General features: G+C 41.3%; 1 protein-coding gene and 1 pseudogene across 3 annotated transcripts; one reads left to right on the forward strand and one right to left on the reverse strand.

The window, feature by feature from the left end:
* Positions 1 to 53: 53 nt before the first annotated feature.
* Positions 54 to 17,194, forward strand: PRPF4 (pre-mRNA splicing tri-snRNP complex factor PRPF4). 3 transcript variants are annotated; one of them, XM_024762653.1, is made up of 14 exons: positions 54 to 169; positions 946 to 1,123; positions 3,061 to 3,247; positions 5,992 to 6,079; positions 6,489 to 6,568; positions 6,748 to 6,841; positions 7,383 to 7,477; positions 8,939 to 8,997; positions 9,450 to 9,573; positions 11,080 to 11,169; positions 13,768 to 13,890; positions 13,984 to 14,091; positions 14,182 to 14,300; positions 14,824 to 15,730. In XM_024762653.1, the coding sequence occupies exons 1-14, from the start codon at positions 143 to 145 to the stop codon at positions 15,015 to 15,017; spliced, it is 1,566 nt and encodes a 521-aa protein (XP_024618421.1). In that variant the 5' UTR covers positions 54 to 142; the 3' UTR covers positions 15,018 to 15,730. The 3 variants fall into 3 exon arrangements, with proteins under 3 accessions (XP_024618421.1, XP_024618420.1, XP_024618422.1); XM_024762652.1 differs by having other exon boundaries at positions 73 to 175; positions 14,824 to 17,187; XM_024762654.1 differs by lacking the exons at positions 54 to 169; positions 946 to 1,123; positions 3,061 to 3,247; ... (1 more) ...; positions 6,489 to 6,568; positions 6,748 to 6,841 and having other exon boundaries at positions 8,900 to 8,997; positions 14,824 to 17,194.
* Positions 16,901 to 18,010, reverse strand: LOC112411221 (60S ribosomal protein L17 pseudogene; annotated as a pseudogene).
* Between the last annotated feature and the right edge of the window lie 1,131 nt (positions 18,011 to 19,141).

Consider the following 19,141-nt stretch of genomic DNA (forward strand, 5'->3'; position numbering starts at 1 on the left):
TGCTCCACGCCGCCCAGGACGCTGCGTCCGCCCGCGGCCCACTTCCGGTAGGTGTCGTAATTCCGCCTTGCTGGGCGCGCGGTTCATGGTGTGAAACGTAGAGCTCGGCTTTCCGTGGGGCTTCGCGGCTCCGGAGCCCAGCATGGCCTCCTCACGAGCTTCCTCCGCGGTACAGGTCTCAGCTCACTCTGGCAGGGAGCGCGGAGGGTTGGGGGTCCCTGCGGAACAGGGCCGTTAGGGAACAGGCTACGGCGGTGGAGGGCTGAGGAGGAAAGCTGCCAGACTCGGTCTGGTCTTAGAGAGCGGAGCAGCGTTTTCCTGATCCCTGAGTGCTTTCGTATTTTAGCTCATTTTCAGCTCTCGCTACAACCCCGAAATGTAAATACCTTTTCCGTCTGGTTCAGAAACGGAGTTCTGAAAGGGAGTAGTGTCTTGGCCAATATTTATGACAATGTCAGACCTCTTAATTGTAATGAGGCTTCCTAACTTCCTATCTACTAACCCAAGTCTGAAAACGTTTGAAATGTATAGACAGTAACTTTGTAACTTGTCCCCCTTTCCATCGCGTTGGTTATTTCAGTTATCCTTGATATCGCCTGTGATGAGCAGTAACCCTGGAAGTTTCGTAAAACCCAGGAAGAGATTGCACTTGGAACTGAATGAAGTAAACATGTTCCAAAGCACGCCTTTGATAGAAAAATCACCAAGAGAAATTAACTAGTTTTATCTATCTCTTCCTATCTGCAAAACTTAAGTGACCGAGAGACTGGACTCACCCCCCGACCACGTCCAAATCAGGGAAGACACATCTTAACTGGTGTCCAATTTGTGTTTTCTTTAGAGAAGAAATAGGATTGAAGCTCTGGATAAGCGTCATCCTTCTGGGAAGTCTAGTAAATTGCTTAAGATTAAGTTTTAGGTTAATCCAGGTCTTTGATTTAGCAGGCAACCAAAACTAAGGCATCTGATGACTTAGTCGCTCCTGTTGTGAAGAAACCACACATCTATTATGGAAGTTTGGAAGAGAAGGAGAGGGAGCGCCTGGCCAAAGGAGAATCTGGGATTTTGGGAAAAGAAGGACTTAAAGCAGGAATTGAAGCAGGGAACATTAACATAACCTCTGGTAAGATGCAAACTGTGAGTCCATCTTTACCTTTGGTGCTCAAATTATCTGTAATGATGACCTTCCTAAACTTAGATATCACTAGTTTAGTGTCAAAAACTTTCAAATATTAAACTTGCATCTATCTTAAGGCCATACTCTGCCCACTCCACTTAGTATCATCTGGAGAACCTTTTTCTTACAACCTTTTATACAGTTTTTCTTCTATGAATTGTTAGTAATTTTACTAGGAATTTATTCATTGTGTATTTGGATTCAAATTGATTCCATTTGTCTTCTGGAGATCTAGCATAGTTGTGGCATTGGTTTGGAGCTACTGTGGTTCATAATATTCTCGCTTTTTTAGTTTTCCAATTATTTTTCACCCAAAATGAAATACCTCTTTTAAATTATAAAAGTAGTAGCCATTTTTATTTTGAAAGAAATCAAAATACAAGTTTTTTTCCATAAATGAAACCATGATAAGCAAATTGTTTTGTAACATGCGTTTGTCATTCTGTATACTGTTGAGGATATTTTTTCGTGTCAGTAACTGGTGGTCCACTATATTTTTGAAATAAAATTATTTATGTTTATCATGAGAAATTCAGAGAGTACAGAAGGGTATAAAAAGAGTTCTCTGCAGATAGGACTTCTGTCAGTTTCTCATGGATCCTCCCATACATTTTCTTTTCTATACACATGCACTGTAGTGACTTTTTAAACCTTTTATGTTATTTTAAACATAACTGTGTCACTACTATACTTTTCCTTTTTCATCGAAATGCTTGTATTTGGTGTGAGTTTTAAAACTAGCTGATAGATTATCCAAAAAACCTTACAGTCAAAGAATATCATTTTCATGGTAATTATTTCCAGTTAGTGTCCCTATACTGAGACTATTTCAGAGAGTAGCTTTGGCAATTGTTAAAATAATGTTTCTATTTTATCATGGATAGAAAGCCTACATAACTTATTTGTTAAAGATGCTCCATACTCTTACTGTCTCATGCAAGCTATGTGTTTATGTAAGTTTGCCAAATGAAACAAGATGGCTTCAACTATTTTCCCGCCTTTTAAAACCTCGTTTAGTTTTCTGTGTTTGGCATACTTTATTTATTATTAATTAATTAATTAATTAGTTTTTGGCTGTTTGGGTCTCCTTTGCTGCGCACAGACTTTCTCTAGTTGCGGGGAGTGGGAGCTACTCTTCGTTGCGGTGTGCGGGCTTCTCATTGTGGCTTCTCGTTGCAGAGCACGGGCTCTAGGTGCATGGGTTCAGTAGTTGTGGCTCGTGAGCTTAGTTGCTCCGAGGCATGTGGGATCTTCCCGGACCAGGGATCGAACCCGTGTCCCCTGCATTGGCAGGCAGATTCTTAACCACCGTGCCACCAGGGAGGTCCTGGCATACTTTAATCCACCTGGCAGGTGGATTCTTAACCACTGAGCCACCAGGGAAGCCCTGGCATACTTTAATAAACTGAGAAACTGTAAAGTTTGTAGTAGATTAAACAGTTAACTTTCCCTAGAGGCATACAGACTCCAAATGTAAGAAATTATTTCTGGGCTTCCCTGGTGGTGCAGTGGTTAAGAATCCACCTGCCAATGCAGGGAACACGGGTTCGATCCCTGGTCCGGGAAGATCGCACATGCCTCGGAGCGACTAAGCCCGTGCACCACAACTGCTCAGCCTGTGCTCTAGAGTCCGCGTGCTGCAGCTACTGAGCCTGCCTGATGCAGCTACTGAGCCTGCCTGATGCAACTACTGAAGCCCACATGCCTACAGCCCGTGCTCCGCGACAAGAGAAGCCACTGTGATGAGAAGCCCGTGCACAGCAACAAAGACCCAACACAGCCCAAAATAAATTAAATTAAAAAGAAAAAAAATGAAGTTATTTCTTTCTCCCTACTTGAGGAAGATCTGGTGATTATGCTGATGTTGCCGGTTCTTTTTACAGGAGAAGTGTTTGAAATTGAAGACCACATCAGTGAGCGACAGGCCGAGGTGTTAGCTGAGTTTGAGAGGAGGAAGCGAGCCCGGCAAATCAATGTTTCTACAGATGACTCAGAGGTCAAGGCTTGCCTTAGGGCCTTGGGGGAACCCATCACACTTTTTGGAGAGGGTCCTGCTGAAAGAAGAGAAAGGTGCCCTTTCTAAGTATCTACTCTCTTCTTTTTTAATCACAGGGTTCCAGTTCCAAATTTCAGTTGGAATTTGTAGCTAACACTTTAATAGAATGTCTCAGATAATGTTGACAGAATATCTTATTAGGTTGCATTAATATGTTTTAGCCCATAACTTAAGTCTAAGGCCAGTTTTTACTCCACTACTAATTTTTCTTTATAAACTATGAAGAAGATGTTAACACATTCCCTCCCTTCCTCTCCTCATTATGGAATTGTGAGTTGGGTAAACATTTGTCACTGAACTCTGAAAATTTAAACAGCAAACGCATTCTTTGTCATTAACATAAGACGTAATGTTAAGTGTTTTTTGGGTGTTACTGCAAAAAGGCACTGTCCTCATATAATGCTCCTCTTGTGATTTTGAAGTTACAAAATCTCTTAGTGACAGGCTAGTCCTATGCAGTTATGCAGACCTGGCCTGCCTACCTGCTTCTTTAGGACTTGGGGCTCAGCTATTCCTCACTCATTACATTTACTCTCTTAAGGCCCTTACCGCTCATTTACTCTTCAACCTACTGCAAACTGATCGACCACTACCACATTGAAATTGCTCTTAATTAAGGTCATCAACTCATTGTTATCAAGAATAGCCCTAGTACACTGCCACCTATTCCCTCCTTCAAACACTCCGTTTCCTTGGCTCTCAGAAGACCAAATCATCCTGGTTTTCCTCCTGTTTCTCTAGCTAATTCTTCTAAGCCTCTTTTTTTCCTGTTTTAAAGTGCTGTTTTTTGCCCTTATCCTGCACTAACCCTGAGTGATCAAATCCATTCCCATGGCATGGTTTACTCTGTGTATATATATTCTGATGACTCCCAGGTCTCTGTAACCTAGATATTCTATAGGCACTCAAATTTGACATGTCTAAATTGAACTCATCTATTTTCCAGTTCTCCTTGCAAATAACAGTACCACTCACACACTTTTCAGTTGAAAACCTGCTCACCTTCTGTGTAACCCATCAGCAAAATCTTGTTTCTTCTACTTCTGAAATGTACCTCCAGTGTGTCCTCTTTCCTCTACCTCCATTGCTTTCACATTTAGACTGTTGTAATAGCCCCAGATGTGTTGTGTTAATTGTTTGCTTAAAATCCTACAGTCTTCTTTTTTCATTTATTTTAATTTATTTTATTTTTCGCTGTGTTGGGTCTATCATTGATGTGTGCGGGCTTTCTCTAGTTGCGGCAAGCGGGGACGACTCTTCATCGCACCGCACGGGCCCCTCATCGCAGTGGCTTCCCGCTGCGGAGCACGGGCTCCAGGCTCACAGGCCTCAGCAGCTGTGGCACAGAGGCTCAGTAGTTGTGGTGCATAGGCCCAGTTGCTCTGCAGCACGTGGTATCCTCCCGGGCTCAAACCCATGTCCCCCACATTAGCAGGCGGACTCCCAACCACTGCGCCACCAGGGAAGCCCCCTACAGAGTCTTCTTACTAAACTTAGAGTACAAAGCTCCTAATCATGCTCTTCATCCTTGCCTTGTGCCACTCTTCCCCAGTTTACTAGACTTAGCAGCCATAATGGTCCTCCTGGGATACTCAAGCTCTTTTGCTGTCTATCCACTGAATTTTTCTCTTTTTGTCCCCCTCTCTTGCCTTTTAGAGCTTTTTTATTCTTTTGGTTTCAGCATAAATGCCACCTCCTCAAAAAAGCCTTTCCTAACACCTGACCCCTTGCAAAGTAAGTCCTGCCATTATTAAGAAAGTAACATACTTTCTTAATAGCCTTTCAGAGGGTTTACTTCTACTGTTTATTGTTTGTCATCTCCACCAGCAAAGTCTGTCTTATTGTGTCCCTTAAATGAATGTCTTGAGTCCCCACTGCCACTGTCTTGATTCAGTCCATAAGACTCAGGGGATACAATAGTATGCCTTTGTTTTTCCCTCTTCAGTCCATTCTCCATACTTTTCCAGGGGTCTTTCTCAAATGTAAACCCTCCTTACCATGGCATTAGGAGCTCTTTGTGACCTGGCCCCTGCTTAGATTTGCAGCCTTATCTCTCACCAACCCTTTCCCAGTACTCTGTGCTCCAGCCATATTAAATTGTTGTGATTCCAAGTTCAACATGCTTTTCTTGCCTCCAGACCTTTACATTTGTTGAACCCTCTGCTTCAACTGTCCTTTCCCATTCTTGACCCATTGACTTGGTTACTTGAGGACTCAGTTCAGGTAACATCTTCTCCATGAAGCCTTCCCTGATTCCCTCCAAGCCTAGGTTGTTTACTCCTTTTATGATTCCCTTAGCACCATGCACTTAGCGCTGTCATAATACTTAATGGAATGTACTCTAGTTCCCCGATATTTTCTGTATGTCCTGTCCACCCCCCACTGCCTCACCCCGACTGTGCTACTTGAAATCAAGGACTGTTTCTTAGTCATTTTTTATACTTAGCACCTGAGCAGTATCCAGCACATTGTGGCATTGAGTGAAGGTTGTCTGTATCCACAGCCCGAGTGGCAGCAGTGTTGGGGCTAGTTGACTCTAAGTTTAACAGTGTAATTGCTTTTAGTTCAATTTAGGGAGTCTTCAGATAAAGACTACTGAGTGAGAGAAATCACACTGGAAGTTGAGGCATCACAACTTGACCCTTAAAGAAGGTTGCTTGAGATTTGAATGGTGAGAGAGTAGGGCAGGCTTGCTGTCTTCTTAGGTATACTTTTCACAGTCTTAACTCTGTTTAAATTCTGATCTTTTTTGTTACAGGTTAAGAAATATCCTTTCAGTGGTCGGTACTGATGCCTTAAAAAAGACCAGAAAAGATGATGAGAAATCAAAGAAGTCCAAAGAAGAGGTAAAATGTGTCTTTGGCTTCATAGTATAGACATGCAGGAAACAAGGGGGTAGTTCTCTCATTTTCTGTTTTCTGTGGGATGGGGATCAGGGGGAGTTGGAGACTCTACTGTTCTGGAATAGTTGTTGGCAATAGTTTGTGGTTCCTTTGTAGGTATAAATGGAGATAAGTGAGTTCCCCATTCAGGAAAGAACCATAGCATTCCTGGTGTCACTTTTAACAAGTAACCAGAAACTATCCAGTAAGAGTTCATAGAAAGAAACACAAGAGAAAGCACATATACCTGATTTCATCCTGTTACTGAACTAATTCATCTTTTTTCTGGGCAGTTAACAATAGGGAATTGACAGCTATGAAAGGGGCAAGAATGCTTCAGACTTGACATTTCTGCTCTTAATTTAACTTTCAGTATCAGCAAACCTGGTACCATGAAGGACCAAACAGCCTGAAGGTTGCTAGACTGTGGATTGCTAATTACTCACTGCCCAGGTAAGGAGAACCTCGAGAAGGAGGAAGAAACATACTTTTTCTTATTTCCTCTCAAGGACTGAGGAGGTGCTTTATAATGACTGTGGTTATTAATTGAAATTGAGTGGTAAAGAGACTTGTATGGACCTTTGTTTCCAACCCATTTGCTCAGGGTTAATAATGTTATCTCTGTGTCACAGGGCAATGAAACGCTTGGAAGAGGCCCGTCTTCATAAAGAGATTCCTGAGACAACGAGAACCTCCCAGATGCAAGAACTGCACAAATCTCTCCGGGTAAGATGCTCTCATCTTATATATATAAGATGCTCTCATATATATAATTGTCTAATATCTTAAAGATTCTTAAATATTTAATAGATGCTCTACTTTGGCCCACCTCTAGCAAGTAAAGGCAGCTATACTTATTCGTCTCTGCTTACACTGTTGCTATTTGGGAGGAACCATCAGTTAAGGTGGCAGGGAACCTACTGTGCTTTGTACTAGGCAGAGGCCTATGGGTGTACTCTTTAATTCTCCTTTTTAATATGTCAGACTGTACTTTAGATCTCGCCATGGCCTTCCTGTTTGTATTTAGCTGACATAGAAGCTAGTGTTACTAAGACTGTAGAAGACAGCATGCTGGAGTTCCAGATAAGCCTTGACTTCGTTCATTTGTAGAAGTGTCTTCTAACAGCAACAACAAAAAGGTGGTAGAAGATTCTTGGGGAGGGTTAAAACTGGAATGGTTTTTGGTTTTGTTTTTGTTTTTATGGTGGAAAAGCCAAGAAAGTCTTGGGTTAGCCTGTTAATGATCCCTTGTTTGTCTTTTTTTAAGTCTTTGAATAATTTCTGCAGTCAGATTGGGGATGATCGGCCTATCTCCTACTGTCACTTTAGTCCCAATTCCAAAATGCTGGCCACAGCTTGTTGGTAAGTCCCATTTTACAGTGACATTGTTTTCTAAATGGGGTTCAGGGGAAAAAATCAGTATTGGTCTTAGAAGGCCATTTCAATACCATTTGCCTCTGCTTCTCATGATCACACCAAACTAGAGGTGCTAGTAGTTACCCACTGTAGTTTACAATATAGCCTTCGATTAGCAGTTCTTACTGTTCACAAGGTACCCCAGAGACCCATGACATGTCAGTCATATTCTTGGCATTAGCATCATTTTGGATCAGATAGTGAGCTTATAGACTAGTATACACACCTTGATATAACTTTTCTTTTTTGGTTATGTGACCTAGGCAAGATACTTAATCTCTGTAAGCTTCACTTTTGTCATCTGTAAAGTAAGGTGAGATAATGTTTGTAAACATTTTGCCTTGATAGTGCCTAGTATGTGGTAAGGACTCAGTAAACTTGAATTATTTTTTTTATATTCATTTTGTTTTCTACTCACCACATATGCAGAAAACTCTTAGGATGTGATAACTTTGTTGTTTTGTTCTATTTAGTTACTTAGTTGTTCTTGAGGAACGTTGTCATCTAGTGAAGGGGAAACTCGCTTGTATTGTACGCACAAGAACTACTTGACTAGGCAGAAATTGAGACTGTGGTTCAGGAGAAAGCCAGGGACCTACACAGATCCCTCCACCTCTCCAAGCCTCAGTTACCTCCATTATAAAGTAGAAATGAGTATGTGTATAACTGACTCACTTTGCTGTACAACAGAAACTAACACAACGTTGTAAATTAACTATACTGCAATTAAAAAAATTAATTACAAAAAATAAAATAAAAATAAAATAAGAAAAAAATAATAAAGTAGTTATGATCATTCCTGCCTTATATGTACCTCACAGGTCTGTTATAAGGATCATTTGATGATAGATATGAAAGTAATTTGTTGGAAATTTTCCAAAGTAAAACATTTTTTTAAAAATTTAAGTACTTTGGGGACTTCCCTGGCAGCCCAGTGGTTAAGAGTCTGTGCTTCCACTTCAGGGGACACGGGTTCGATCCCTGATTGGGGAAGTAAGATCCCGCATGCTTCACAGTGCTGCCAAAAAAAAAAAATTAAAATACTTAGTAAGCAGCAAAATGCAATTCGTATTTAAGAAGATAGTATCATTATTAATATTAATGTTAGATAGTTTAATTTGTCCTACCTTCCCTCAGAAATTGATCCAAAAGTTAAGGAGAAGAGCAACTTGTGCTATAATATTTACAGTCCAGTAGAGGCCTCTGTTTGCATGAGACCTCTATGTAGCTTTCTTCTCTAACCCTTCAAATGATAAGCCTTTTCTGTTTCTTTCTGTGTCTGCCACTGTAACATTTTGCGGTGGGGGTGGGGGGCGGTGAGAGAGATTGTCCTTTAGTAATGTTACCAAGGTACCTTTTCCTTCCCAGACCAACCCTGGCTGAGATGCTTTCCTTTGTGTTTGTTAGGAGTGGGCTTTGCAAGCTCTGGTCTGTTCCTGATTGCAACCTCCTCCATACTCTTCGAGGTGAGTTAAAATCTTGTCTAAATCTCAGTCTTTTTCTCAGTGTGAACTCTGTCAAGCAAAACAACTCTAAAACTCTGCCTGACACTCAGACCCAGTACACACAGATTAATTCTTGATTTGATTTGACTTGGCTTGGTTTTCTCTGACTGCAGGGCTGGATGATAATGACTTCATACGCTTACCATTTTTCTCTCATGTCCAGCCCCACTCTGGCATTTACAATCTCTAAACCAAGAAACATTTTTTTGTGTGTTTAGCTTTTTTTAATGCAATTTATATATTAATTTAAGTTAAAATAGTTCAATTTTTTAGTTGTTGAATAGCTACTTTAATAGTCTCTAGGTCTACATGTCCTCTGATATGTGTATATATAATATTTTTCATGTATGTATTTACACTTAAGTTATAAGGGAGCAGGACCCCTTTAATTTTCATCTCTTACACTCCTTCAGGCCATAACACAAACGTGGGAGCAATTGTATTCCATCCAAAATCCACTGTCTCCTTGGACCAAAAAGATGTCAATCTGGCCTCTTGTGCTGCTGATGGTTCTGTGAAGCTTTGGAGCCTTGACAGGTGAATATTACCCTCTGTCCACACTGCAGTCCAAATTTTTGGAAGCACTTGGTTTGCCTAAAAGACATCTGAATTCAGTTGCTTAGTTTTCTTTCTTTGGGAAAGCACGTGAGGCTTTTGTCCCAGGATTTTGTGAGGAGCTAATTAGTGTCTCCACTCTTTGCCAGACAAGATACAATAGTTGATTGGTTGGCCCTTGAGACTTAAAAATCTAGCATTTAACCCCAGAGATGCTCTGAGTCAAGGTAACTTATGTGAAAATAGAATGGAGGATTTTTTTCTTAGACCTTTTCTCACCAGAGGAGTTGTGTCAGGTTTCCTTCTTTGTTAACTTTGTACCTTGATTTTTGCCTCTTAACAGTAGCCACTGTTTCCTGGCTCCAGCTATTCTGGAAGGATCCATTATATCTCCCATGCAGTAGATTGACATTGGAGAAATGCACTATTTGGTAGCTTGACTAAAAATAATAGTCTAGACAGCGCATTGGTTCTTAGCAAACAACCACAGGGGAGAGGGAGGAGGTTCTGTCTGGCAGTATTGCCAAGGAAGTGATGTCTACTCCCAATAGCATCGTCCTTTACCTAGACTACATTTTCCAATTGCAACAGTTTTTTTTTTTTAATGTGTTTGTGATTATTGTTTTCCAAGAAATTTTTGGAAGCACTTGGTTTGCCTAAAAGACATCTGAATTCAGTTGCTTAGTTTTCTTTCTTTGGGAAAGCACGTGAGGCTTTTGTCCCAGGATTTTGTGAGGAGCTAATTAGTGTCTCCACTCTTTGCCAGACAAGATCTTACCTGTGAGCACCGCAAGTTTTAATTGGCTTTGGTAATACATAACAATATTTGCTCCCCTAGGGCTTTCATTAGTTCTGTGTATGCCCATTGACAAAGTTCCCTTTTTAATTGCCCTCTTTAGGGTTCATGTTTATTTCCTCTTGCTGGTGTTCAGACCTTCTTTCTGTCGTTGCTGGTAGTAGAATTTAATGGCCACCAAAAGGAAACTAAGCCTCTGTTTGGGAGTTCCTTTTTTCATGTGGATCCTTGGACAAGCTGAAGTTTGAGATAAATTTATCTGTAATCCACTTGCACCAAAACTTTTTGATATAACCTTGCATCTCTATCGACGTATGTTTTCTTTCTAGAATCTCAACGCTCCTTTGGTGCAGAGAGCTTATTTTGCTTGTCAGGCTGAAATATCTTTAATTTTCTCTAAGCAAATGATATAGCATTAAGAGTTTATTAACATAGTGAATTGAAATAGTGTTTATTGAAGAGCAGTTTTGCCCTGTGGGCACATGAAATAGTCCCAAAGCTTTTATAATAACCTTGGGAAGTGAGTTAAATTATCATTGGCCTTAAAAGTTTAACAAATTACAGGTTTAGTTACAATTTGGCCTGTCACACCATGCAGAATTGGGTGTATATGTGCTCAACAGTTAATAAGTTCAATGAGTATTTATAGGACTGTAAAATAGTTTACTTACATACATTTGATTCCTTTTCAGTGATGAACCAGTGGCAGATATTGAAGGCCATACAGTGCGTGTGGCCCGTGTAATGTGGCATCCATCAGGACGTTTCTTAGGTACCACCTGGTAAGCCATCCTCTTATTCTATCCATACAGGCCTGTGGCATCTTGTTAACCTTTTATGGCTAAACTGCCAAGTAAGTTTTTAGAGCAGAGATCTTCAAGAGATTTTCTTGGACTTCAATAAATCAGAATCAGAAAAGAATATATGACATAGTTAGGGCTAAGCATATTTGGTTTTAAATTGCAGTTAATCTGAAATTTCAGAGTCACTGACTCCCAGAAAACGAGAGTTTTTCCCTCTTTCTTCTCTTTCTTGGCCAATACTAGAGGTGTTTTGGGTTTTTTTTTTTTTTTGCTATACAGTGTAATTTCTCTGCTTACAAATCAGTCTCCTTTTCTGGTTCTACAAATTCAATGAGGCCAGAATCTGTTAAAGAATTTTTTGAGATACAATTTACATGCGATGGAATGGATTTAAGTATGTAATTCAGTCAGTCTTGACAAATGCATAGACTCATGTGGCCCACATCCCTGTTGTTGGAGGTCCAAGGGAACAGAAGGTGCCCACCAAACTGAGAAGGCATCTTGAGATTGAAAAACACGGCCAGCAGCTCCATATATCCAATGGATCCGTTTATTATAGGGTCACTTACTCACAGGGTGGGATCTGGCAGGCAGCAATCCAGAAGCATTCACAGCTGCACTCTGCACCCCCAAGAGACCATTGAGGCAATTTTATAGTTAACCTAAGGTATGGGGGTACGTGTTTGGAAACAGGAAGTACATTCCTAAGTGAAGAACGGGTAACTAGTGGGTGCTGGGAGTATATCAGCAAAGGTCTTCATCATTGTCGGAGGACTGACAGAGCATAGAGGCCACCTGGTCCTAATGATTATTAAACAATATCTATTAACTACAAAGCCCTTGACTATAGGAAAGTGTCTTACCACACAGTATAGTTCTGGGTAGGGTCAGCAGAAGGACAGGAACTGTACAGGCCCAAGACGGCATCAGTTATGCTCATAGCCATAGACTAGTCAATAGAGAGAACGTTTGCATCACCCCAGAAAGTTCCCTTATGCCCTTTCCCAGTCAACTCCCTGTTCCAAAGCAATCACTGGCCTGATTTCTGTCACCATAAATTAATTCTATCTATTCATAGTTTATGAACTCATTTTTGTTCATATGGCTTCTTTTTGTTTGGCTTCTTTTACTCAGCATAACATTTTTAAGATTCATTCATGTCGTTGCATGTATCAGTAATTCCTTTTGATTGCTGAGAAGTATTCAGTTGTATCACTCTGCCACAGTTTGTTTATTCATTCTCCTACTGATGGACACTTCGGCTGTTTCCAGCTTTTGGCTAGTCAGAATAAAGCTGCTATAGATACTCTTGTACAATGATTTTAGTGGATGTGTTTTTCTTTCCTTTGTCTTGAATAAATACCTAGGAATGCAATTGCAAGGCTATAGGGTAGATGTATATGTAACTTTTTTTAAACTTCCAAGTGGTTTTCCATAGTGTTGGTGCCATTTTACATTCCCAGAATTCTGGAATTCTGGTTTTTTTCACATCCTTGCCAACATTTGTCATTAATCAATCTTATCATTTTGCTCAGTTTAGCAAATATGTAGTAAAAGCTCATGGTTTCAATTTTTTTTACTCTGATGACTGTTGGTGTTGAGTAGTTTGTCATATGCTTATTGACTATTTGTATATTCTCTTTTGTTCAGTGTCCAGGTGCTTTGCCCATTTTTATTACTGAGGGGTTTTTGTTTGTTTGTTTTGTCTTTAATTCCATATGTATTACAGTTCTACCATCATTTATGGAGGAGACTTTCACTATTGAAATTGCTTTGATGGCCTCATTGAAAATCATTTGACCATGTATCTGTGGGCCTATTTCTATACTCTCTTTTCTGTTCTATTGATCTATTTGTTTGTGATTGATTTTTATACGCCCAACGTTCAGTTTAGGACCCAATAAATGCTCAATGAATGGAAGGACATAACAGTGAAATAAGGGAAGAAAGAAGGCAACAGAATCTTTGCTGGGCCATTCTAAGGAATTTCGTTTTTAAAACAGCCACTGAAGGGACTTCCCTGGTGGCGCACTGGTTAAGAATCCACCTGCCAATGCAGGGGACACGAGTTTGATCCCTGGTCCGGGAAGATCCCACATGCCGCGGAGCAACTAAGCCCGTGCGCCACAACTACTGACCCTGCGCTCTAGAGCCCACGAGCCACAACTACTGAAGCCCTCACGCCTAAAGCCTGTGCTCCACAACAAGAGAAGCCACCACAATGAGAAGCCCACGCACCACAACGAAGAGTAGCCCCTGCTCACTGCAGCTAGAGAAAGCCCGCGTGCAACAATGAAGACCCAGCGCAGCCAATAAATAAATGTTTTTAAATAAACAAATAAATAAATATAAAATAAAATAGCTACTGAAGTAGGTTTATAGGAACCATGGTTTCCCAGTTAGCACCCAAGACAGATATGCTTAATTGTTGAGACATTGTTTGTGCCAGAAAAGAGTTTGTTAATATGGTTGTATGAGTAGTTTCAGAAACATAACTTGAGCTACAGCTGTTTATAGCACTTCATACATTGTAGGAACTGAACATCTGCTGGTTAATCGTTAGTTTGACTTTTTTAGCTATGACCGTTCATGGCGCTTATGGGATTTGGAGGCTCAAGAGGAAATCCTGCATCAGGAAGGCCACAGCATGGGTGTGTATGACATTGCCTTCCATCAAGATGGCTCTTTGGCTGGCACTGGGTAAGGCTTCTTCCACGTAGTCTCACCTCTTAGGTATACTTGCTTCCACAGAGAACTGTATTCAAAATGTTAATTCATAAATTATTTTGTCAGGGGACTGGATGCATTTGGTCGAGTTTGGGACCTGCGTACAGGACGTTGCATCATGTTCCTGGAAGGTCACCTGAAGGAAATCTATGGAATAAATTTCTCCCCCAATGGGTAAATAAGCTCACTGAGTGAGGGGTGGAGAGGGTTATTGGTCAGAAAGTACTCTTTGTTTCTAACTTCAGTACTACATCTGATCCACAGCTACCACGTTGCAACTGGCAGTGGTGACAACACCTGCAAAGTGTGGGACCTTCGGCAGCGGCGTTGTGTCTATACCATTCCTGCCCACCAGAACTTAGTGACTGGTGTCAAGTTTGAGCGTAAGCTTTCCTCCTGTTGTAGGCCTAATTACAAGACAGACAAATTGCACTTCTGAGGAATGCAGTCCGGGTGTTAAAACTTGGAAGTGGAACAGGAGAGAATTTGGACTCTATTGAAGGAGCAAATTATAATCTCATTCCCTCCACCACAGTTTCAGACAGAGCTATGACACAGCCTGCATCTTGTTCCTAGGAAGTAAAGAAGACTTCCATGAATGTTTTGCTTCATTTTTTTTTTTTCCATGGAAGGTCCAAGCACTGAATCCTTAATATTATTCGGAATAGGTTGTCTATCAGGGAAAGAGCCAAAAGACCTTAATAATGTTATTTGTTTCCCTAAGTCTGCCTGTAGTTGTCTTTTTTATAGAGGTCTAGTAGGAATACAGGTCAGAGTGTTGAGTTTTTCTGAATGTAGATACCTTCTTTTTCAAAATAGTATGTTCTAGCAGATTTGGGGTCTTTTATTTTCTTATGCTCTTCTGAGTACTTGAATTCCTGAAGCAACTCCCCTTTTCTTTTGTAGCTATCCATGGGAATTTCTTGCTTACTGGTGCCTATGATAACACAGCCAAGATCTGGACCCACCCAGGCTGGTCGCCACTGAAGACTCTGGCCGGCCACGAAGGCAAAGTGATGGGCCTAGACATTTCTTCCAGCGGGCAGCTCATAGCCACTTGCTCATATGACAGGACCTTCAAGCTCTGGATGGCTGAATAGGCAGGACCATGGAAGAAGGATTCTAGCCTCACTCTCTCTTTAGAGCCATTTTCAAAGGAAAGGAATTGATGTGTTTTGTCCTTTCATGTATTTTGCTAATTACCATGTATAGATCCTCAAAAGAATTGGATTTCCATGTCAGCTCCCACTTTAAGCAGGCAGCCCAGTCCCTGGGTGTTGGTGAACCCCTTTCATGGTTGAAATTTTAATTTTCATCTTCAAGCCCTGCCGTGAACTTTGTAGACATTGTTTCTATTAATCTTTTGTTTGAATGCCCTATTGCTTCCCTCACAGCACTCCGGATTGTGCCTGACTCCATTTTTAATTCTTGAAACTTGACTTTCCATTCCATGGTACATGCTTCAGGACTACATGTGACCCAGAGAGCAAGGTGGCTGGACTATATTCTGGAAGCCCTCGAGTAGAGAGACACGCCTCACCATGCGCTGGCTAAACTGTGCCTGACAGAGCAAGAACCCTGAGAACAGGAGGTGAAGAGGTAGACCACAGCTATGCTCAGGGCTCTGCAGTAGAGAATATTTTACCTCTTCCTGTTGAGTTCACGTGGAATGCTGACTGCATTGGGAAGCTCAGAGCTGAACATTTTCCTCGTCAGAAGATGTCTTCCATTTTGCTTTCAAGTTTGGCATCCTTTGTGTTACCCAAAAGCTAGGCCATTGTGTCAAGATTCAATGAAATTTTTAGAAAGCAAACATGACGTCTCTATTGTGCAAGTTCTTTTCTATTGGTTATTTAAAGGATGCACCCTTCATGTTGAGGTAACTCTGGAAAAAAATCCCTAATGGGTATTCCTAAACATAAACTTTTTCTTTATTATACACTTGCTAAAGAGTAAAATCCTATTTAAAAAACTGCCCTTTACAGAATTATATAGTTAAGCATTTTCTGAATCCTAGGCATTGGTCCACAGAGGTCCCTTTTATTTTAGTTTGAGATATAGCAAATGATCTCAAGTATGGCGTACTCCAATTCTGTCTCCTTAGTAAGCATTCTGTTAGTAATTTTTTTTTTTAATGGAGGGCTGTTGCATTGTGGGCGAGACTACCAGTGAACTGTATCTGGACTCTATAATTCTTACTCATTGGCCAAGCAGCAGTTACTTTCAGCTCTTTCCACCCCAGGTATACAACCACTGAACTCTGGAAATACACAATAAATTCACACAAAAAATAGAGGAATTGGCAAGAAGAAAGGATTGTGTATAGAGAATTCAAGAAGGGCTTATATGATGGCTTCCCCTTGAACGTTCAAAACACTTTTCCTTTGCCGTTCCAGGGAGGATGAGAGTGACTTTGTCTGGCTCTATCGTGCATAACTAGGAATATGTGGTATGTAGCTAAATAGTCTGTTCAATCTGATTTCAATTATAACCAAGTAGTTGCATATCCTGTGTACCTGTTAAGCTTCTGGATGATCAGCTCTACTCTCTGTTGGGCACTTCACTATTGTTTAAGTATTAATGGGCTCTATTTCCTCCATAGTTCGCCATGAAAAGAAATTATTTTTCATTACTACCTTTGTAGTGTGTTTAAACTAATAATGAATATAAGTGTATTAGCGTGCAACTTTCAAATATAGTGTGTTAAAGGTTTTCAGTTTTTCAAGTTGAAATTTAACCACTTGTTCCATTAAACTTGTCTTTTGTTTTGCGGGGGGTGGGTGGTTCCAAGAGATCTAGAGGGGTAGCAACTGGGTGAAAAGATTCCATCTAAGCCTTTGGCCAGACTAATGTCTTGGCGGGATATACACTTCCTTACTGGGAGTATCATTGTCCAAAAGCCGTTAGCTGAGGAGCATATCCCAAGTGTGTCATTTCATGCTAACGGTGAGACAAACGTCATCGTCATCACTTAACAGGACGCTTAGCGCTGTCTAGACACCACCAGGCACATTCAGACATCTTGTTTAATCCTCACAGTCTTACGAGTTAATTATTACTCCCTCTTTTACAGAAAAACTGAAGTTCAAAGAAGTTAAGTAACTTGTTCCAGGTTACCTAGTTAGTAAATGGTAGAGTTTGGTCCGTCTGTGACCCTATAAGAGATTTCATAGGGCTTTAGTGAGTATGCTGGCAACATGGGCCAGACCAAAAAAAAAAAAACAGTCCAGCCAGCATGGCCTGTTCCCTGTACAAAGTCTGAACTTTTTAAGTGCTCCACCTTTTTTTTTTTTTTAAAACTTTGCATTTATTTTTTTTGCAGCATTTATTCCCAGACCGTAAATTTTTTTTCTTCTGGGATATCTTTTTCTTCTGTGCAACCTCCTCTTCTGGTTTAGGAGCAGTCTGTTCCTTTTCAGTAAGGATCATCTCAGTGTGGCAGGGAGAGCTCATGTATGGGTTGAACCGACCATGAGCTCTGTAAATCCTGCGCTGTACCTTGGGGGCTTTGTTCACCTGGATGTGCTCAATGACCAGAGAATCTGCATCTAAGTTCAGCATTACTCTCTGCATTTTTGAGCATGTGCAGTAAAAATTCAGCACTCTTTGGGCCACTGACCCTGCATCCATCCCCACTGTTTGGCCTGGGCACACCTACCAACTCCACCATTGTGATGACGGAATGGCACACATTGCTTCTGTAAAGTGACATCCTTCAGATACTTGGTGGCTTTTCGGATGTGCGTACCCTTAATGGCCTGGACGGTTTCACGAGTGTTCTTAAAGTGAACATGAAGATTTGAACTTCTTGGTCACCTCAGACCACTTACGGGGAAAGCCCACTCTACCATTTATCCTGCCCTTTTGAGGAGTCACTGCATCTCTTACTCTGACTTCATGCCAAAGGGAGTTAATTTTACCACTTCTACCTTGTGAACTTGCAAGGAGCCTATAGTGTTATTCAACAGGAAACTATTTGCACCTTGGGACAGATGGTACTTCGCTGTGTAGAAATGTCTTCAGCATTGCAGCATGTCTTAGCATCCCTGACCTCTGAGGCACTCACAGCCAGAAGCACAACCCACCCCTGCATCGGGTACCAGAGATTCCTAAATGCTCTCTAGAAGGACGGCACTGCCCAACGTTAGAACTGTTGAATGTGAAGACAGAAGATGCCACAATGTTAACTATATCCTTCCTTATCCCAGAAGACTCAAAGCTGTGTCTAGTTTGGTGAATCAGCCACTCCAAGAGTGTTCTATTTTGACTGAAAGGCCTCCACCACATCCTAGCTGGGTGACCTTGAACAAGGTAACTAAACTTGGGGAGCATCAATTTCGTCTGTGACGAAGCCTGCTTAACTCAGGAGCAGTAGTCCCTAGTACAGAGGCAAGTGTTTTTCCCTGAACTTCCCCCGGCTCCTCTCTGTTCCTCATTGGCTCTGAGAACATGGTGAGATCATTGCCTAATTCACCCAGCACAAGAGTTAAGGAGCAAGGATGTGTAAAGAAATGAAGCCCGTGAGGAGACATCCAGTCCCAGCCTTAGTATAATTATCTTCAATGGTGCAAATGGAGAGGTAGATGCTAGTCCCCTGGCAGGATATGTAGGCGGCTTTCCAATTTCATAATGGAGAACTTTTTCTTCACAGTGGAACTTAAGACTGTTTGGTTTACCTAAACATGAAGTATGTATGTCTTGACTATTTTGGAATAGCTTGTACATTAAGACCCCTAAGAGTTTATAGAAGCTGGTTTCATTAAACTTACAAAATGTTATTTAGAGCAAATAAAACCAATTTCTGGCCTCTGAAAGATTATTCTGCAAATCCCAAAAAACAAAATGTTATCTTTTTGTGATGGTGTTTTAACTGGTTTGAGATTGTTTCAGAGCCCTGAGCCACCAGGCAGTATTAAAAGTGAAGAAGAGGGCTTCCCTGGTGGCGCAGTGGTTGAGAGTCCGCCTGCCGGTGCAGGGGACACGGGTTCGAGCCCTGGTCTGGGAAGATCCCACATGCCGCGGAGCAACTGGGCCCGTGAGCCACAACTACTGAGCCTGCGCGTCTGGAGCCTGTGCTCCACAACAAGAGAGGCCACGATAGTGAGAGGCCCGCGCACCGCGATGAAGAGGGGCCCCCGCTTGCCGCAACTAGAGAAAGCCCTCGCACAGAAATGAGGACCCAACACAGCCAAAAATAAATAAAGAATTATTTAAAAAAAAAAAA

Source organism: Neophocaena asiaeorientalis, unplaced genomic scaffold (assembly GCF_003031525.2).
Source record: "Neophocaena asiaeorientalis asiaeorientalis breed wild unplaced genomic scaffold, Neophocaena_asiaeorientalis_V1.1 scaffold78, whole genome shotgun sequence".
Classification (NCBI taxonomy): Eukaryota; Metazoa; Chordata; class Mammalia; order Artiodactyla; family Phocoenidae; genus Neophocaena; species Neophocaena asiaeorientalis.